Raw genomic sequence first — 20158 nt, 5'->3', positions numbered from 1 at the left:
TTATTTATTAGTCTACACGAAGTGCTTTGGTCTACTTTATCCAGCCGGATGGAGCCTCCCACACGAACCTGAAGCCAGGAAACTGTGGTTGCTTAGCAAACTTCTCATCCACGATCCAAAGTTTGGAGACGTGTTGCTCAGTCGCTGTTTGTGCTGTGAACTTAGAGCAACTGCTTTCCTTACGTTTCCCCCCTTCTTTGAGGTCCAGGTGGCAACGCTGAAACCTGCAAAGATGTCCGTCGCAGGATTTAAAAAACAGATTTACAAAGCCACTCAGGTAAGCGCGCGACAGTTAAACATTAGCCTGTCGTTTAGTTAGCCATGTAGCATTCTGACTACCTGGTTAAGCACAACGGAAAACTTTAACAACAAACAATTAAACACCTCCAGCTTGCTGCATATACCATAGGCTATGTTTTTGTTAAACATTTCAGAATATGACAAATGTGTTGCTAACGTAACGGCTAACGTAAAAGTTAATAGTTGACTTTATCTTAGCTAATGCTAATTAGCGAAACATTGACACAGCACTGGTTAACCCAGCTGTTAATCTTTCTATAAAAGTTTTGTTTTCCTCAAGTCTAACGATTTGTATTTATGCACCCACTGTTTTCTGATAAATTACTTTTTCCCCTAAGAAAGTGAGACCTGGGAACAGTATTTGTACCGAGCTTCTACCAAAGTTTTGTACTACTTGGCTTGTGCTCTTGTTAAATTGATGTTAAAAGAGCAGCAGACAATCGGAGGTTTCTTTTCCGTCTCCCAAACAGAGACCTCGTACGTTGGGTGGAGTTTCTTCGTATCTTTTCAGTGTTTTGTTGTTGTTGTTGTTGTTGTTGTTTTCCATAGCAGGGCAGTTAGCCAGTCTTGTTCAAAACTAAGGTTCCTTATCTGTTTCTTGGTGTATCGCAACAACCCCGAGACAGATGAGCTGTCCTGTTAAGATGATAACAGTTAAAAGTAAACTAATTTTAAGTGTTTACGTTTCATATGTTTCCCAGCTGTGTAAAATGATCTGTCATTATTTCTTAGATATTCTGTTCATCAGTCACCTGGTGTAATGTTCTTTTTTTTTTTTTCCATCTTCAATAAGGAAGTATAAAACTCTAAGCTTAAGAGTTCAGTGCTGTGTTTTAAACATTAGCTTTTCTCATTGCTGAGCATCTCCTATGTCACATAACAAGCATGTAAAAACTGAAGCAGCACACGTTAACATAGACAGCTGAGGGATTTGAAAGCTTAGATTCAGATGATTACACAAATTTAAGTCTGTGCATTCTTGTTACATCATGAATTTATTGTACTGGGTTTGTCTCCAGCTTCCACTTATCCATTAACAGTAATGCTTGTTATCAGAGAAACATAAATAGCTGCCCTTTGATGTAAATGCAAAACCTGCCCATGACCTGCGTTGTCCCTGTACCAGCTTTGCTAACATCATGTGATATAAAAGGGATTGCGCTTACGTCGGTGGGTGTGTGCGTCCTCCATTGTAAGTAATGGAATCCTAGTAATGTGGATACTGCCCAAGCCAGCTTCAAACTCACAAGTAATAACACAGATCTAGTTGTTATGTTAGTACTGTAACAACGGATAGGTGAATCCACAGAAACCAGTTCTTGCTAAACTAGCTGCACAAGTGGTTTGCTAACTATACAGAACAGTGACCAGTTTCTGTCATAGAAAAATCAAGAATTATTTAATATGCTATGGCTGCAAACACACAAGATTTATACTGAGTGTTTTTTTTATCTGAGTTGTACTACCTGGCCCAGCACAGCTAAGCATCTTGTCATTCAGGTTTTAAAAGAAAAAAATGGGGTGGAGATTATTAGTTGTGTAAGGTAATTGCCTAACAGACTTACGTCATATGGCCTAGATATTAATTACATATAGATTCTACATTTACATTTTAAAGTTAAATCTTAAATAAAATGTGCGATTTTTCAAATTACTATTTTTAGTACTTTGCCCACACAAAACCCCCCACAATTTTTATTTCCTATAGCCACTGTTGCAGGAAACAACTAAATAAACAAGCCCTTCAGCATGTTTTACAGTTTATAAGTGAAGTGCCAAATCCCTGTGCAATATCACATAAATGCTGAATGGTTCATAACCGTATCAAAAAAATCAGTGCACCTTTAATTACTCAGATTATTAAGACTTCCTTTATGTTTGACAGACTAATCTCTCCTCAGCATGTGGCCACCAGTGTTGCACAAATTTCTGCCATTCTTCAGAGGCCATTTTTAATTTGCTCCTTATTAGAAGGACTTTGTGTTGCTTTACCCTTTATCTTATTAAAATATCCCAAACAAATACCCCAGACTAGAGCAGGGCGATATGGCCAAAAATATTTATCACGATATATATTTGAAAATTTGTGATGATGATATAACCGACGATATAATTGATGCGAGACAAAATACAACTCCACAACATTACTAGCGCAAAAAGACAACCTTCCATTTATTTTCACTTAAACAAGAAGCTGGTTTTTATGTACATTAAAGCTTTATAAAAATGTAACAGTGCAAATGCAAATTCCTTGCTGAAAGTTTAACCAAAAGGCATTTCCAGTAGAAATGGGCTGACATATCCTGAGCATAACCATGTATAATATCCACTGAAGTTAAAAAGAGGTGCTTTGCAACATTAAGCTGCAGTGTGCAGTACGCATTTTTCGGACCATAAGGTGCACGGGATTATAAGGCACATTAAGCGAAACAAAGCAGTCAGATAAATCAAACTTTATTAAACTCATTCTTCTTGCTTCCTCCACTTCTGTACCATTGATTCATTAATGTTGAATTCTCTGGCAGCTGCTCTATTCCCATGTTGTTGCAGTATATTAATGACTAACCTCGTATTGTGGATGGATTATCTCAGTTGTTCTCCTGACTGAAGTTTGGTCCGTTTACAGCACCCTGCCATGCGATTGCATTTGTCTCTAACCATGAAGAACCTTCACGTTAACTTTTATAAGTGGAAAAGTGTTAGTGTTCGTCCTCCAGCTTCACTGTTTATGTTATGCTAACATAGCTGTGTCGCTAGCGATCACGTAGCACATCATTATATACCAGCTAGCCCAACTTCAGTAACCCTACAAACGTCACTGCTGTTTAGTTTCCTGTCTTCATTTATGTTGGAAGTGATAGCAGAGCTGTACGTTTGATTTTTTTTCAGAAATCTCTCAGTCAGAACATGCTATATCATGCTTAGGTAACTAGCGAAACTAGCGAGCTAACTTCCGCTAGCTTCCTGCTAACTTCTAACTCCGTTAAATGTAATAACTTTTGTTTTCATGGATGCCTGGAAGTTAAACTTTATAGTTACACCTGGTAAAGCAGCAATGCTGATCGTTTTATTAAAGATGAAAGAATTTAGACAGTTTTTAACTCTAAGTGATGCTGCAGTGTTGTTTGACCTGAAGAATACGGAGTTTAGGACCCAGATTACTCCCAGATTTAAGAGCATCTTAGTCCGACAAATATGACAATAACAACGGCCGCTTGCATGTTCTGCAAAAAAATGTGCTTTGTTGTGTATCTGACGGACAAACACCAAACCAGTTCCACATCACGGAAGTTGCACCATTTTTACAAACCAATTCTGGTTCATCTGTTTCACTCAACAATTGGCCATGTGCGTATGAAAACAAAGGCACTGCGCATGCGCGTTTTACTCCCATTCTATCGCGATATTTCATTTTCCTATCGTTGCCTAACATTATACCAGTATTACCGTGAACGGTATAATATGGCCCAGCCCTACCCCAGACGTGCAGGCCCAGGTCAGAGTTTTGTGTTTTTACCAATAATATAGAGCTGCCATGCCAGAGGAACAGAGGAAGACCACAGAGGAGATTCATGGAGCTAGTGGTGGAAGAGATCCTCAGTGTTGGTGTGAAAAAAGAGAATGTTAGGGATAGGGTGAGATGGAGGGAGATCATCCTTTGTGAGTGCGCATGCGCCATTAGCGTGCTGCCTGCTGTAACCCCTAATTTCCCTCGGGATGAATAAAGTATTCTGATTCTGATTCTGAAAGGGAGGAAGTGTGTAGTGTTTTGGCATTGTGCTTTGCATCTTTTGGCTACAGTATTCCCTTTTTGCCAGTTTTTGGAGACTGCCAGTCATCTTGTCAGACTGTGTCATGGTGTCATATGGATCATCCAACATATTTTTACAGAAAATATGTCAGCTCAAATGGGGCCTGCTGGGCCCCATTTGACATTATAATTCATTATAATTAGCCCATTTTGAACTTGGAAATGAATTTGATTTTAAAGTGGTAATTTCTGCTCCTTAGTATACTGAAGCCAAACCCTTTCACAGGAGCTGAATTGGTTTTACTTTTCTTGTTGGCCAAAGACATTTCTTGGACTAAGCTGAATTAAACCTGCCACTGTCTCGTGTGGTGCTCAATAGAAGATGGCTAAGCTAACATTGCAAGGTCAGATCTGCACCTAATTGCTTGTTTGAGGTCATTGCTGGAGGTTTGGTGAGTTATTAAAGCCAAATGTTCACTCACTGTTTTCCCTCCTGCAATGGGAATGTGTGTTTGTCTGTGTTCAATAAAGCACAGAAAAATAGTTGTATTTTTAACTCAAGCCTTTGATTAGTTTCAGATCAGATCAGATTTGTTATAAGGGCAGAAAACCACAGAGCTGCAATGAGCTAAGTTTTGACTTCCCACTGTGCATAACAACTTCTCATCTGGTACAAAGAGATTCTTTGATTTCAGTTTCTAAATAGGGAAACATCCAGGGCTAATCTATTTCCCATGAACCCTTTGGTGATAGGTGCTTAGGGCGAATTTCAGAGTCATTGAACGTTAGAAAAAAACATTGCCAGGCCTGTGTACAATAAACTGGAGAGATTGATCGATCCATCTGTTCATAGAGTTTTATGTGTAGTGTGTTGCTGACAGCTGCACTGGACTGAACTGAACTGAAATAAGAGCGCGCACACACAATGAGCCTCTGTTTGGCTTGCCAGGAGACCTAGTGGAAGAAAGATGAAGCCTGCATCTGTGATTATTAAAATTATCCATGGATGTGGCTGTAGTGTAGGAAACTCTGCTAAAAGTCTGTGCTGGCCTAATGGAAAAAAGGAAAACTTCTAGTATAATTCCTTATGGAATTATGGTTCTAAGTAAAGAGGAAAGAACTCAGTCCCTCACACAGAGCTGAGGAGGTTGCTTCCCCCATGGAAAATGGACAAGTATTGGAACTTGGGAGTTAATTAAAACAAAATCTTGAAAGATAAACAACAAAGTTTTAAAAGCAACAAAAGCAAAGGCGTTGCAGAGGGTTGTGAAAACTGCCCAACGCATCGCCGGAGGACCACTTCCTGCCATAAAGGACATCTACAGGAAGCGGTGTCTGAAAAGGGCTGGGAAAATCATCAAAGACCCCTGTCACCCATCACATGGACTCTTCACCCTCCTGCCCTCTGGGAGGCGCTACAGGAGCCTCCGGACTAAGACCATCAGGTACCGGAACAGCTTCTTCCCCACAGCTGTCAGACTCCTGAACTCTGCCTCCTGACATCTGACCCACGTTAACACATGGACATACACACATCCACAACCACCTACACACACAATGGACAACTGTACCCTCATACACACAATAATAACATGGACTGAGCCACCACTCTCAACCACTAGCACTATAGCCTCTGTAGAAATTATCCACATATTTCACTTATCTTAACTGCATTAATGTATAATTCTCTGTAAATAATCATTCTGTACAATTCGATAATTTTTAATTCTACAACTGTTTATAAACTGCATAGTTCACATTTCTGTATAACTGTATATCTCATATTTCTGTATAGTTTTTTAAATTTCATATTCTGTATAGTTTTTCATATTTATATCCTGTTCATAGCCTGTACTCACTACAGCCTGTACATACTTATAGTTATAGCATATTCATAACATACTTCATACCGTGTACATTATAACATACCATAATAGACCCATTTCTGTAATATACTCACATATCTATATTATTGCTAACATATATTTGTAATATATCTGTATCATGGCTAAAGCACTTCTGGATGGAAACAAACTGCATTTTGTTGCCTTGTACTTGTGACATGTGCAATGACAATAAAGTTGAATTCTATTCTATTCTAAAAGCACAGGTGTCCTTGGATCTGGAAGTGGATAGAGTTGTATGCAAAGGGTTAGGCATTTTGTGTTGGCGCAGACAACCAGCATTTTAGATTCTCTGGAGATTATTTAGAGAAGCCAGAATTTGTCAAGCTCAAATGTTTACAACATTTGTAGAAAAAGTGGCTTACAGTTTTCAGAAACATTCACAGGGATATCAATAGAAATTTTATATGAAATATTTTTCTTTTTCAGTCTTCGTAATCCTCCGTGAAGGCCAGTCAGAATGTTAATTTCAGTCAGTTGTATTTTTCTGTTTGCTCTGGGTTCACAGTTGATGAGTGAGAAGGTTGGAGGTGCAGAGGGAACCAAACTGGATGAAGACTTCAAGGACCTTGAAAGGGTATTTATTGCATTCCACATAATACTTACAGCTCATGTGTTTAAGTTGTATTAGCTTGTTGAAATAATTTCTTCCAGCTTCCTTTGATTTACATAAGTGGCCCTAATGGCATTCAACTTGCATTAAATTTTTTTCATTTCTTGTGTGCCACCAGAAAGCTGATATTACTAGCAAAGCAGTAGTGGAAGTCCTCAATAAAACAACAGAGTACATCCAGCCTAATCCAGCAACGAGAGCTAAGCTTAGCATGCTCTCCACAGTTTCCAAAATCCGTGGGCAGGTCAACAGTCCAGGCTACCCCCAGGCTGAGGGCCTGCTGGGGGAGTGTATGACTAAATATGGACATGAAATCGGCGAGAGTAGCAACTTTGGTAAGAACAGCAGTTAATAGCAGGAAAAGATATAAGGTAGAAGAGGCATGTTATACTTGATAGCATATGCTTTAAATTAGGAAAAGACACAAGAATGTGGACAGTATGATAGGGGAGTTGTGTGCATTTGTGAGGGGGTTGCCGACAGACATTGTTAATTTGGGGGCTTTGTTGTGTTTGATTGTTGCTAATTACATGACTCATATTATCTTAGGCATGCTCATGCTAATTGTGTGTGCATTTTCCACAGGTGGGGCTCTTATAGATGCAGGAGAGTCAATGAAGAGGTTGGCTGAGGTCAAGGATGCGCTGGATATTGATGTGAAGCAGAACTTTATTGACCCACTGCAGGGAATCGCTGAAAAGGACATCAAAGACATTCAGGTAGACTCAAAAGATTTTGCGCATACAGGCCTAGGCATTCACTAATGAGCTCTACAGTCTGCATGTGAGTTACAATGTTATAAAAAAGTATTCAGAATCCAAGCTGACATTGAATTACACTAATGACAAAGAAAATTTGTCAAAGCAGTTATGAACAAGTGAAAATCTTTTGATGTTTGTATGATAGTATATATTCTGTGAAATTTCATCCTCCTAATTGTAACACTAATCTCCCACCCCCACTTTGCAGTTCCACCTGAAGAAGTTGGAGGGCCGCCGTCTAGACTATGACTATAAAAAGAAACGTCAAGGTAAAATCCAAGATGAAGAGATCAGGCAGGCCCTGGAAAAGTTCCACGAGTCCAAAGAACTGGCTGAGCGCTCAATGCACAACCTCCTGGAGACAGATGTGAGTATTAAGTAGTACAATGTGGCTTTTAGAACTGCTGCGCCAAGTTCCTTCAACAGATAGTTGTAAGAAAACCTGACATTGTTTAATGAGTCTGATGTAACAAAAGTATTGATGTGATTAATGCCACATTTGTGGCTCTGTGTAAGACCAAAAGGATTAACTTGTAGGAAGACTGTATAAACTTAGATTATATATCTGCAGGAGTGCCAGTGAGACACTCTTTGTTATTCTACAGCACTATCAGCATTATGCATAATGAAAAATACTTTGATAGAGACTGAATGTATTGTGACAAGAGATCCCCAATGAGTTTAAAAGCAGCAGTAGCTTTTAATTTTGACCAATTGTTAACCTAGTTCAGTGTCAACAAACATGGTTATTTAGTCTATAGTCATCTTTAATCATTTTAGCAAGAATAATGATTTAGGGCAGATTTTGTGGCTGCCAAGCTATCTGTGTACCAGTACTTGCAGATCTAAGTCTAGGAGGAAATGTATTATAATGCAAGGTATGCTGATGGATTACTTGTTAAAGTCTGTAATGGTGCATTAATACAGTAGCACTAAACTGAGAAAAGAGTGGCAAGTCACATAAGAAACTACGTAGCGAACATGAGAACCATGTGAAATTACATTGCCCAACTGTTTCACTGTTGCATGTTTTGGAAATGCATGTAGTTGGCAGCTCACAGGTTCTCCAACATCAAAACACACAAGTATTTAAGGGCAGTACGTATCACCTGACTTGCCTTGTTTTTTTTCCAATGTGCTGTGCAGTTACGCGAAACCCGTCAAACCTGTTTGGTGTGGTATTTGCTGTCACCATGTTTCGTTTCTTTTTTCTGTTTTTTAAATACTCATCATGTTTCTGCCTTTGTAGGTGGAGCAGGTGAGTCAGCTGTCGTCTTTTGTGGAGTCTCTGCTGCAGTATCACAGACAGGCCACACAGATCATGGAGGAGCTTTCTGACAAACTGAGAGAAAGGTCAGCACCAGACTATTTTTGGAAAGTGGCATGCCTTTTGTATGTTGAGGCTTCGTCCTCTGGCTCATGACAGGATGATTCAGCCGTATCTTTTATCCATCTGATTACATCCAATGAATACCAAGCTGCAAAATATGTTTAGTTTTTTGTTTTTCTGTTAGAGAAACAAAATATCAGTTTAGTTTAGAACTTTAGATCATTTTGTTTTCTTTTAATAAAATGTGTCTAGTTTTTGTGATTGGATTAAAGCCCAAAATAAGATCGGCCAACTCTTTGTTAGCATGTCTGTATTTGTATTGGCACATCTTCTACTTGTGAGCTCAAAGAGGTAATGGTTTGTGATTCTGATTGTTTGCAGGGTAAATGATGCTCAGTCTCGCCCAAGACAAGAGTACACACCCAAACCCAAACCAGCCTTTGATTTTGGAGAAGTAGAACACTCAAACGGAGGATGCTCTTCATCCGCTTCAAGCCCTCCAGCTTACTCTTCTGGTACACTTCTTTCATTCTGTTTTTTCCCTCTTCATATTGTGTGTGTGCGTGCGTGCGTGCGTGCGTCTCATTCATATGACTGATGTGTCTTTCCTTCTGCAACATTAAGCAAACACAGCACAGTATCAAGGGCCATCCTTCCAAAGACCGTCCATCAAGAACAGACGGCGTGAGTGGACAGAGGAAGAAAATGTGTCACTTGCACTGAACTTAAAACTATTACTACTACTACTACTCAGCCTGTTGCACATCTTTGTAGCAGAAAAGTTTATGCATTAGTGTGAAGTGTCTCACTAGCTTTGCTACACTGTGATTGGTGGGTCAATTAATAACCAAGGCTGCAGATACATACATTCATTCATTGGCAAACAAAAACACATCTTAAATAACCATTGAGTATGGTATTATGTATGAAGTTGTATGTATCTGACAGCTTAGTGCACTGATGACTGAATCTTCTGAATCTCAAGAAGAAAAAAAAACAATCGTGATGTACCCAAATATTTAATTTGCAGTTTAAAGTCTGAATCAATTCTCAGACAAAAGAGAAGAAAATAATGGGGAAAATATGTAGCCTGATTTGTACTCCTGCATTGATTTCTTGAGGTTCAGAAGGATTCTCCTTAAGCACACTGGTGACTAACTTAAAAGTCTTTATGTTTCCAGTTTTTATGACTTGGACTTCATGGCTACAGAGTGGACTGGAAAACATTGGTGTTAAATTCCCTATAATGAAAACCTTTCAAAGGAGAATATACTAACCTCGTTGAAGGGAAATTGTTTCCATGGAATAACTGTATTTGTTTTTTGTTTTGTTTTTCTCCCTTTCTCCATCTCTGTGCCTCTGTCTCTTTCTTTAGCTGAGCCTTGCTGTAAGGCCATGTATGACTTTGAGCCAGAGAATGACGGAGAGCTGGGCTTCCAGGAGGGTGACATCATTAAATTGGTCTCTCAAATCGATGAGAACTGGTATGAAGGAAGCCTCCGTGGAAAATCAGGATACTTCCCCACCAACTATGTTGAAGTGATGGTCCCTCTGCCACACTGAAAACAGCAGGGGTTAAGATTATGAAGAGTGGAGGATAAAGGATTACCAGATCTCTTGATAACAAAGATTATATAAAGAGTAAATATCAAGACAATGACCAATATTATTTTGTATCTCAAGGTTAAAGAGTACACACAGATTTGTAAAAACATCAAGGGCAGAGGAATGTTCGATGAGCCAAATTATATCGTAATATTTGGGTGCTTCTGTCATATCCTGAGTTTTATAGCCATTCTCTATGCACCTGTGCACTTTTTACACTACACCTCTATCACCAGGACTGATTAAGAAATGCTGAGAGAGAATGGTGTTTGGGGAAGAAATGGTCTACAAACTCCTAAGTGCAACAACTTTATTTTTCTTATCCTGTTTTTATACTCAGAATATTACGTTTCGTTCTATGCATTGTTCATATTGGTACTACACACATGCATGCGTTCCTCTAAACACTATTCATACACTCCCATTTTTAATCTCTGTACCTTAAGGCCTTAGTACTGTGCGCCAACATGGAGGACTGGCTACCCTTTATCAATGTTTAGTCTCTGCCGCCCTCTAGTGGTCACAGAGTTTCTTCTTAGCTCCTTATTCAGCAACACTATTCTGTGATGTTTGTTGGCTGTTTCTTACCAAATCTATGTTGGGTAGTTTGTCCTAAGTTTTAGTTTGCAGATGTTGAAACAGCGTGAGTGAGTCAATAGATGTATTTTTTTCTAAACATTGGTAGTTTTAGCATTAACAAAAAGAATTGCAGTTAAACTCTAAAAATTACAATTTAACATTATGTAACGCAGGTTACTTACAACCTAGATCATACTGCCCTCATTTTATTCAACATGGATGCCAAAGAATTTTTTTTTTTTTTTTAAATTTCCAAAATGCAAAGGGCTGTTCGTGTGCACAATTGTGTTGATATTTCAGATGATTACATGCAGCATCCCACCGTTCATGTTGTGCAACGTTACACCAAAGCCAAAACCATGTTCTTTTAGTTCCTGTTTTCTCAGGCTCTATTGATACTGCTGGCAGTGTCACTCATAATGTTCTGTGGGGTGTTTTTTTTTTTTTTTTTTTTTTAATTCAGCTGTTTGTTTCATGAACTTTCTGTCACTGGTGCATTTTCCACGTCAGTGCTCGGGTGAGCTTGGCCTTATTATTCTAACCTCCAATTTGATGCGTGGAATTTAATCTGATGTGTGTTTGGTGTTTTTTGTACCTGCCTCAGTTTTCAGGCCGAAACTGCATCAGACCTGATGGGGGTTACTATCTTCCAGTGACTGTGTACTGAATTTACAAATAATAAGGAAGGACCTTTGCACAATGGCTGGTTTCAGTTCCAATTAAGCCTATTACAAGCAAACTATGAACTGTCATGGTCTGTGCTGTTCACTAGAATGCCAACTTTCTCCTCTTGTCATGATCCCCTTGTTAGACCGCCCCCTGCCCCACTCATCTCTCCCATCTCCATTTAAACTGAGAGTGGAACAGACAGGTCTTTTCAGCAGGCAAGGGCACACAGCACTGGATTATGCCCTCCCCCACTATGCGTTATTCACCACCTGCCCCTGTGCCCCTACCCCCTTTCTCATTATCTACCCCATCCCAAGCCCACGGTGCCTCTGAGGCTCAGTCTCCCAGTCCATAATACCATCATTGCTATCACAGTAGATACCTCTTAATGTTTTGCTTGCATCTGTGCTCTGTTATTAGTGGTATGCATTGCACCGGGGGTTTGGCATAGCAGACTAATAATTGTGGTTCAGGTGTGGGTTTACATGCCTCATTACACCTAATCAAAAGCCCCCTTCCCAAGTTTAGGAGAGGAGGAGGGTCAGGGACTCAGGGGCTCAGGTTGAGCTGTTCTGTAGCTTGTATAATATTCATGAAGAACAAAGGGCTAAGATCAGCTTTTGTCAGCTGCTGCTCTTACTGTGGAAATAAAGCTTTTATTTCTTTTTTCCCCCCCATCATGCACGCTTTTGAATTTTCTGTGAAAGTAGCCTAACTTTTTGTATGTTTTTTTTATTCTAGCTTTTGCCATATGCAATGCCTCATTTTTTGTAACTGTGACACAATAGGGAGAAATGTTGAGACTAAAAGTGGGATTATCCTGGATTATCTTTAGGATGTATGAATTACCTCTATGCTAAATGTAATCTTGTGTATTGTATAATTAATGTGGTGTATGAATGAATGCTGTCCATTTGCTTCTTTAAATAAATGTTAAGTAATTTGTCCCGTGTGTCTGTGTAAAACTAAACTGCTACAGTTTTTGTTTTGATTTTTTTTTTTTTTCGTTGATTATCACACAATACATATTTTGACGTTTCGACAAATGCTCTTTTTTTTCTTGCTCACTAAACATCTCAATACTTGGGACTTCATCCCCCAGTCATCCTATTTTTAATCTCTATAACCACCCGTCTGCATGACCCCCAGACACAGCAGGCTGCATCAGCCAGCTGTTGGATTATTGCCACGGCACTATCTCATCGGGGAAGGCGTGTCAGTCCCCGAATTACTCAGCGCCCCTTTGTCCTCGTTCGGTGGCCAGCCAGCGACACTCATGGCGGCTGCACCCGTCAGGCAGCGCTCCGGACCAGGGGGGCAGCGGGCACAGCTCCCGCCCTGTTACTACGAAGGGTACCTGGAGAAGCGAGGACCGAAAGAAAAGGTAGGCTCACCCGGTGCACATCAATTGCCGTATTTTGGTTTCGGCGCGTCCTGTAGATGCTGGAAGTCGGTGTGTGTGTATATGTGTGTATATGTGTGTATATGTGTGTATATGTGTGTATGGACCGCACACCGGCTGAGCCACCATTCCCAGAGAGCTGTCAACTTCCTTATTGTGCGAGAATGGGTGAGGCGAAACTGCACTGCTGCTGCTGGCGGGGATTTATTTAATTCACACAGCGGTGAAGCATATTGGAGGCAAAGCATGCAACGATGTAGCATCTAATCACAGCGTCTGAATGACAGAAATCACGACTGCTGTCGAACATTACATGTTATTGCCACATGAACCGAACAGGACTGTATTTTGTTGATAACGGGGCATCTGATTGTCACAAACGGTACCCCAGCCAAGTGTTTCCACTCAGAGTCCATTAGCTGACTCACAGACACTCAATCTTTTGAATTATTGATCCGCCAGTCTGATCTCTGAAATACATATCCTAGATTTCAAATAAAGTTACACAGAGAAATTGGCAGTTTTGCCCAAGGATACTTTCACGTATTAGCTTTATTTATAGGGAAGACGATAAAGAAGACACTCCCCAGGTGTCCTACCCCTCTCTGATTAGGCTCCTTTTTAATGCAATGTGGACATGTAATGTGAGCATGGCTCAGGTGCAGGGTGTCGCAGTGATCCATGGCCACAGACTGACAGCAGCTGAGGCTCACTCACTACAGCCATCTCCAGGGACAGGAAATGTGGGGGTGATAAAAGGAAAATATCCATTACACTGACAGGGAAGACAGCACTGGCCCTTTTTGGTTTAACATTTTTAGTTCAGGTCTGTGTGTCCATCTGTATGTGACAGGCATCCAGGCGGCTGTGGACGTGCCTGTGTGGGAATTCTTTGTATTTCTTCAACAACGCCAAGGACACTCATGTAAGTTCCAGATTATATAGCATCTTGTGTGTCTTTTTTCATATAATAGTGTGCTGGCACTAAAATATAATTATGTGTGCAACAGTATGTGGAGAAGCTGGACCTCAGCGGCTTTGTGTCCCTGAAGGACGACTGCAGCCGGGACAGAAACCTAGAGGCAGCTAGGCTCATCCTCCAAATGAAGGATGGAGAGACCAAACTCACAGTAAGCCACTTGGCTCACACACTCAGACGCAAAGATGCTAAAATTAACAAATCTTTGCTGAGACAGAAAATGCTGCTGCTGTCTTTTCCAGGCACCAAACTTGGAATCACGGGAGCTGTGGAAAGGATTCCTCTACTCTGTTATAGATGTAGGTGTTAATCTTTTACACAGCTGCTGTCCCTGCGTCCCTGTACCAGCCTGCCTCTCACATGTTTTTCCTGTCCAATTACAGCTGAATGTACCATCCTATCTCACACTGCTGCCGGGGCAGCTACAAATGCTACAGGAGGTGGTGGACAAAGAAAGAGCCAGGCGGAGAAGTCGCAATCCTGCACGAGCTCCTCCTTCGCCTCTCTCCGTTCCTTTAGTAGGAGAGATCCCACCGTGAGCGCTCCTCTGTGCTACATAGAGAAGATGCACTGCAGCTAAAGTGGCTTTGGTATATCACCACATTAACTGTAATACTGTGTGTTTCATCTGCAGATGTTTTCGGCCTGTGTCCCGGACGGAGGCTGAAGTCCTTTTAGAGAGACACCCAGACTGTGGCAACATGTTGCTTCGTCCAGGCAGAGACGGATGCTCGTTGGCTGTTACTACTCGACAGGATCTCAACGGGTAAACACATTCTGAATATCTGAAAACCGCAGTTACAAAATCACAAATATCAAAGGTTAACTAGAATATCATTACATGCTGTCTTTTTCTTTTTTGTGGCTCCAGGTCAGTTTTCAGACATTACAGAGTCACACAGAGGGACCAAGGTGGTTATGTCATTGATGTTGAAAATCCTGTAAGTGCACAAGTGTCATCAGTTACAGTTTTACAACATTTCATAAGAGGAATGTAAAACATGTTAGTATAACTGACCTACTTTCAGATTCATGAGTATTAGGAAAAGGAGAAGAGGTTTAATTTTTCTAGTGTACACCACAGTGGATCAGGAATGGTGTGATTGACATAAACACAAAGAAAAGGAAGGATTTTAACAATTATTGCATCAGCCATTTAGAAACTACAGCATTTTCACAGGCTCAAAAGTAATTACACATTGTGGACATGGGTGCCTTTTTTCATTTAGGAGACACAAGATACAAGACTTGTAACAAAGCAGTGATTTTAAATCTTATTTTGGTGTTAAGTCAGCACATTTTTAAAATGTTTATCAGATTTGACTGCGGATTCTTTTATATCTCAGTGACCATCAAAGTTAGGTCAGATGACACATATAAATAACTGCCACAAGTGTCATCACTATGGCTTTCAAATGGCGAAACCTGCTTCTAAAAATACTTTCATTCTTCAGCTCAGCAACACTAAAAGATGTTAAAGACTATAACAGACAAGTAAAGTGGATGATTGTGGAATTAACTGATTAAAAACCCCTTCACAACATCTAGCCAGTTAAGAGCACTCGAGGAGGCACTGTAAGTGTATCATTGTCAAAGCCTGCAATCAAGAGACGCCTTCACGAATGTGCAGACGGTTTACGGCAAGACACAAAAACCACTGTTTACGTTTAAGAACAATAAGATCAGATTAGACTTTGCTTGGAAACAGAAAGCAATATATTATTGTGCAATAAGATTCTTTGCTAAAATTAAACCAAGATGAACTTTTATCTCAAGAATGGGAAGAGTGGGCAGAAGGAAAATAACAGCACACGATCCAAACTAGATCACACCGGCTGTAAAATACACCAGAATTAGCGTTATAGCATGTGCATGCATGGCTGCCAGTGGAACAAAGTCCACCAGTGTTTACTGATGATATGACTGCTCATAGAAGTAAGTGGGTGAACTTTGAAATGGATGTATACATTTTGAGTAAAAAAGGTACAGTTTGAAAAGGTTATAGCAAAAGTAACCCAGGAGCTTGATAAGCCAGAGAAGTGAAATGAAAGTGGTTGAGTGAGTCTCAGGATCTCCGTTCAAATGAGCATGCTTTTCACCTGTGCAAGGGAAAAAAAACCCAGAAATCCACTAACAAGCAGCAACCAAAAGCAGCTGCACATAAGGGCCTGGCAGAGCATCACAGAGAAGGAACCACATTGTTTGGTGATATCCATGAGTTCCAGACAACAGAGAATCCTTGTATGCAAAGGATTGCATTCAAGCACTGAAAATAATCCCTCTGAAAACAATGTTTAAGTTTTTATATAAAAAAATGATGTAGTTTCTGTATGGGCAATGCTATTTATTTTTGTCTTGAATCAAAGTTAAGAGTCAAAGAGTTTATTTGCATCATTTCAAATCAATCGTGGTGGTGCACAGAGCCAAAATTCACAAAATTGTGGCCTGATCAAAAACTTATAGACCTTACTGTTATAGATTCAGAATTTTAACATTACATCATGGCTGTGTTTTTATTGAAGAAATGTGTGTTGTTGTTTGTTTATTTTTGCAAACATCAAACCGCTTAAATCCAACTGATCAGACTGATGCATGAGATTATTAAAAACACGGGTCTCAGTTCACCTCTTTTATTGTGAATCACAGCTACTTAACCATGATGCTCTATGTTGGATAATTTTTTTTTTTAAATAAAGAGCTTTTATGCAGGATGTCAGATACAAACTTGATGTTTCAGATCTCTTCAGAGCTGTTATTTTCTCTGTACTGACAGCTGGTCCAAATCAAATATAGCTCTGTCCTCACATTAATCCTTTAAAGCTTTTTGAGTTTTCAGGTTTTGAGGATTTTTGTGGATATTTTGGCACACAGGCCTTAAAAACATTATTTGAAAATAGAACTGTAAGACATAAATTCTAAATTTGAGTAGAGAGATTGAAGAAAGCAGGAGAATCAGGGCTATACTTCATATTAACACTTATATGTCCTCATTTGTGCTTCTTGTATGTGGAGTCCCCAAGGCTCAATCTTTGGACCGGTTTTTGTTTGTTTATATGCAGTACCCCTCGGTCTTCTGCTTAACAGCTACTTTGCTATGCTGATGATACACGGCTATACTTTTCTGTTAGGCCCAACAACCTCAGGGCCCTCTCCTACCTCAGCAAATGCTTCACTGCCATTAATATTTGCATGCATTTACATTTTCTCCATCTCAACACTGGTAAAACTGAGGCACTTGTGTTCAGCCCTGACAATTTCTCCAGGGAGGCCAGCCAATTACATTGTTCCCCATCTCCACCAATATCAGATCTTCTAAAAACCTTGGTATTATTTTTGACCTGCAACTGAAATTTGAAATACACCTCCAAGGGAATCCAGACTTGATTCTTTCATTTAAAAAAACGCTGCAAAAATCGGTCGCTGTCATTTCATAATTTACAACTTTAAGATTGCTATTAAAAAGTCACTGGCCCTGATGAGGCACCTCTATTCTTGCTGCTCAGCCTGTCAGTTTATCTGAACAGGTTCTTTGAACTGTTCCACGTTTTTACTTTTAAGCCTGAGGTGATATTGAGATGCTTTTGAAGTTGGAGTGCCCAAACTTTAGAACAGCTTCCCTCAGCCTATCAGGTCGGGTGAATCTGTGTTTTGTTTTTAACAACTGCTGAAAACTAATTTTTTATAGATTATCTTTCCCTTCATCTTTCTCCCATTATTTTTTTAGCCGTAGTTTAGATCTAATGAGTATATGGAGGTGAGTATGTCAATAACATATGATTGACTATTTGTCTGTATGCTAGATTATGTATACTTATTTTTAATGTAAAGCTTATCCAAACTATGAAACACACTGTAGCTGTGTGTTTTAAGTTAATGTTATTGTTTTTATTGTTATTATTATTATAACACAGAGGTATCTTCTTGCAGATCCCCTGTGCCACTCTTCATGAGGTCATTGATGCACTAGTAGAGAAAACAGCAGGAACTCTTCAGCCTTTCCTACTCGAGGAGCCTTATGAGGAGAATATAAGTGAGGCATTACTAAACATTTCTCACCCACCTTTTTAAACAAATTCTTAATACTAATTTTGTTAAGTTTATGTCATCAGCATATGTTTCTGCCAATGATGAGAATGGAGAGAGGATCCTCCACACTGCCCCCTCAAGCCCCCTGCCTAGGGCCCCTGTCCTTCCTCCAAAACAAGGTTTGTGCCGGTCATATAAACCATGTGCAATGAGAGGCAGAGAGTATATCGTGATCACTGCTCCCATTCTGGTGCAGATCGTTGGTCCTCCAGCAGTCCCCTGTCCAGGTCCCCCGCCCCAGACCGTCGCATTCTGACCTCACCAGTCCCGGCCTCGCCCAGCAACCCGATGAGACGACTCATCCTCTCCCCTTCACCTCTCACACAGAGTGAGTACAAGATGTGCTGATTTCATTGGCGGCAGTTTATCTGCAGTCCTTTAATCCCAAATTGTTTATCCCTGGTTGTCCACAGCGCTCAATGAGGAGCTGAAAATGAAGCTGGAGAAGAGACGAGCGAGTCAGGAGTGACTTTTACTGATTGGGAGGGACTTCCTGTCACAGCATACACAATCTTCGGTGCCAAACCTACTCTCACTGCAGCTACGTGCTCATCCTGTGCCTTCAATGTGGAAGACAAGGGACTACAGAACCACTACTTTCTCTTGGGGAACCTTAAAACTGTGTATGTTTGTTTCAGTATTTATGTTGTTAGATTTGACATGAGTTAACTGACTCTGGCTAGCTCCCTAAGAGCAAGACCGACTGGTTATCACAGATTACTTTCATGCAATCTCTCAAAATGCTGCCCGCCCTGGTTGGCTGATGACCCACTTGCGCGTTGTCCAGTTGCATAATATTGTTTACAACCTGCCTCCGAGCAAAAATACAGTCCACAAGAACTATGAATCACTCACAGAAGGACTGGCACATATCGGACCTCCAGTTGAGCCTCATGTTTTCCTGTTTGAGCCAAAAAAACAAACAAATAAATGAAAAAATACTGGGTGCTAAACTGCTGCTACAACACTGGAAACCACTTAAAAAACAACATGTAGACCGCCATGATCAACTCCAATGCAACAAACTCTGACATGAGACAAATCCAGGCATGCTCAGCTCCTTGAGTCACCTCATTCACATCACTACATGTAGCATGACTGGAATAATAACAATACAACTTAGCTGCACACTCTCTGCCTGCCTGCTCCGAGTCCTACATCTGACTGATAAGCAACCATTAACACTGCTGTTGACACAATGTAGCTCATTTACAGCTCAACTTTAACTGTGTTGTGCGTGTTTCCTTATTCTCTTCTCTTGTGTACGTGCTATTGTATGGTGCTATGATTGACCAGACCTGCCTGGAAACCACAGACTGTATGTAACTCTAGATGATTTCTGTTCCTCTGTAAGAAAAAGGGAAAAAGAAAAAAAATCAGTCTAGTGTAGTCATAAGTGAGGGCGCCCTCTTGTGGTACGTCTGTCCCATAACCCTAATGAGCACAATCACTTTCAATAGGTCAACCCCTTTACTTTGCAGAGTAAACCTGAAACTTTTGTTATAGTTTTTTTTTTTCCAGCTGCACTACAGTTAACTGATTATAGGTCTGAAGGTGCTCAAACAACGACAAGTAACTCTACGTGTAAAAAACGTTTACAGATCAGTGTCAAATGACTCTTAAATGTCTTGCAGTGAACAGTTTCTTGTATGTTGGTACATGATTGTCTCGTCTACTTTATTATTATCAAAGGTAGTTGGATATCTGAAGAATTAAATGTGTTTTTGCATGGATCCGTTGTGAGTTAAGGCCTCTTGTTATCGAGATAGTATTGATAAATTCCACTGTTATCAGTTGATGATTAGAAAGACTATTGGTGCCCTGTTTTTCCTTTAAAAAAATCTTTTAGGTTAAAAGTTAAGGTATTAACATGGGGATTATTGCGATTTTAGTCCTTCCACGATCTCGACAACTATCAGAAATAAATGTTAATATGTAATCGACAGTTTCTACACATTTAAACGGTTAGAAATGTCTTGCCAGAAATACGGCTAGACATTTGGTTTCAATTGGAAGCAAGGAGAATATTTTTAAAGTCTGAGGTTTTGCTAAGTTAGAAGAAAAATCAATCTATTTACCTTGTCAAACATGCTTCTTTGTTTAATAACAAAGTGGCTAACCCAACCCTCTATCTCCCCTTTCTCTACAACCTTTCTCTTGATTTGTGGCGTCTCAATCA

At 40.1% G+C, this 20158-nt stretch overlaps 2 protein-coding genes across 3 annotated transcripts; both read left to right on the top strand.

Annotated features, from left to right (window-relative positions):
• The first annotated feature begins 29 nt into the window (after nt 1-29).
• LOC113010947 (endophilin-A2-like) lies at nt 30-10313 on the top strand. 2 transcript variants are annotated; one of them, XM_026150247.1, is made up of 9 exons: nt 32-277; nt 6464-6532; nt 6687-6903; nt 7154-7287; nt 7538-7696; nt 8579-8682; nt 9041-9174; nt 9284-9343; nt 10035-10313. In XM_026150247.1, exons 1-9 carry the CDS (start codon nt 233-235, stop codon nt 10220-10222), a joined length of 1110 nt encoding a protein of 369 aa, XP_026006032.1. In that variant the 5' UTR covers nt 32-232; the 3' UTR covers nt 10223-10313. The 2 variants fall into 2 exon arrangements, with proteins under 2 accessions (XP_026006033.1, XP_026006032.1); XM_026150248.1 differs by lacking the exon at nt 9284-9343 and having other exon boundaries at nt 30-277.
• Nucleotides 10314-12635: 2322 nt separating this feature from the next.
• On the top strand, nt 12636-19712 carry stap2a (signal transducing adaptor family member 2a). The gene is made up of 11 exons (XM_026150650.1): nt 12636-12896; nt 13768-13839; nt 13925-14044; nt 14136-14192; nt 14277-14428; nt 14528-14659; nt 14765-14834; nt 17821-17923; nt 18003-18098; nt 18176-18307; nt 18393-19712. Exons 1-11 carry the CDS (start codon nt 12651-12653, stop codon nt 18446-18448), a joined length of 1236 nt encoding a protein of 411 aa, XP_026006435.1. The 5' UTR covers nt 12636-12650; the 3' UTR covers nt 18449-19712.
• The last annotated feature ends 446 nt before the right edge of the window (nt 19713-20158 follow it).

This window comes from Astatotilapia calliptera, chromosome 18, assembly GCF_900246225.1.
Source record: "Astatotilapia calliptera chromosome 18, fAstCal1.2, whole genome shotgun sequence".
NCBI classification, from domain to species: domain Eukaryota; kingdom Metazoa; phylum Chordata; class Actinopteri; order Cichliformes; family Cichlidae; genus Astatotilapia; species Astatotilapia calliptera.
This window is presented reverse-complemented; position numbering and strand designations above follow the sequence as displayed.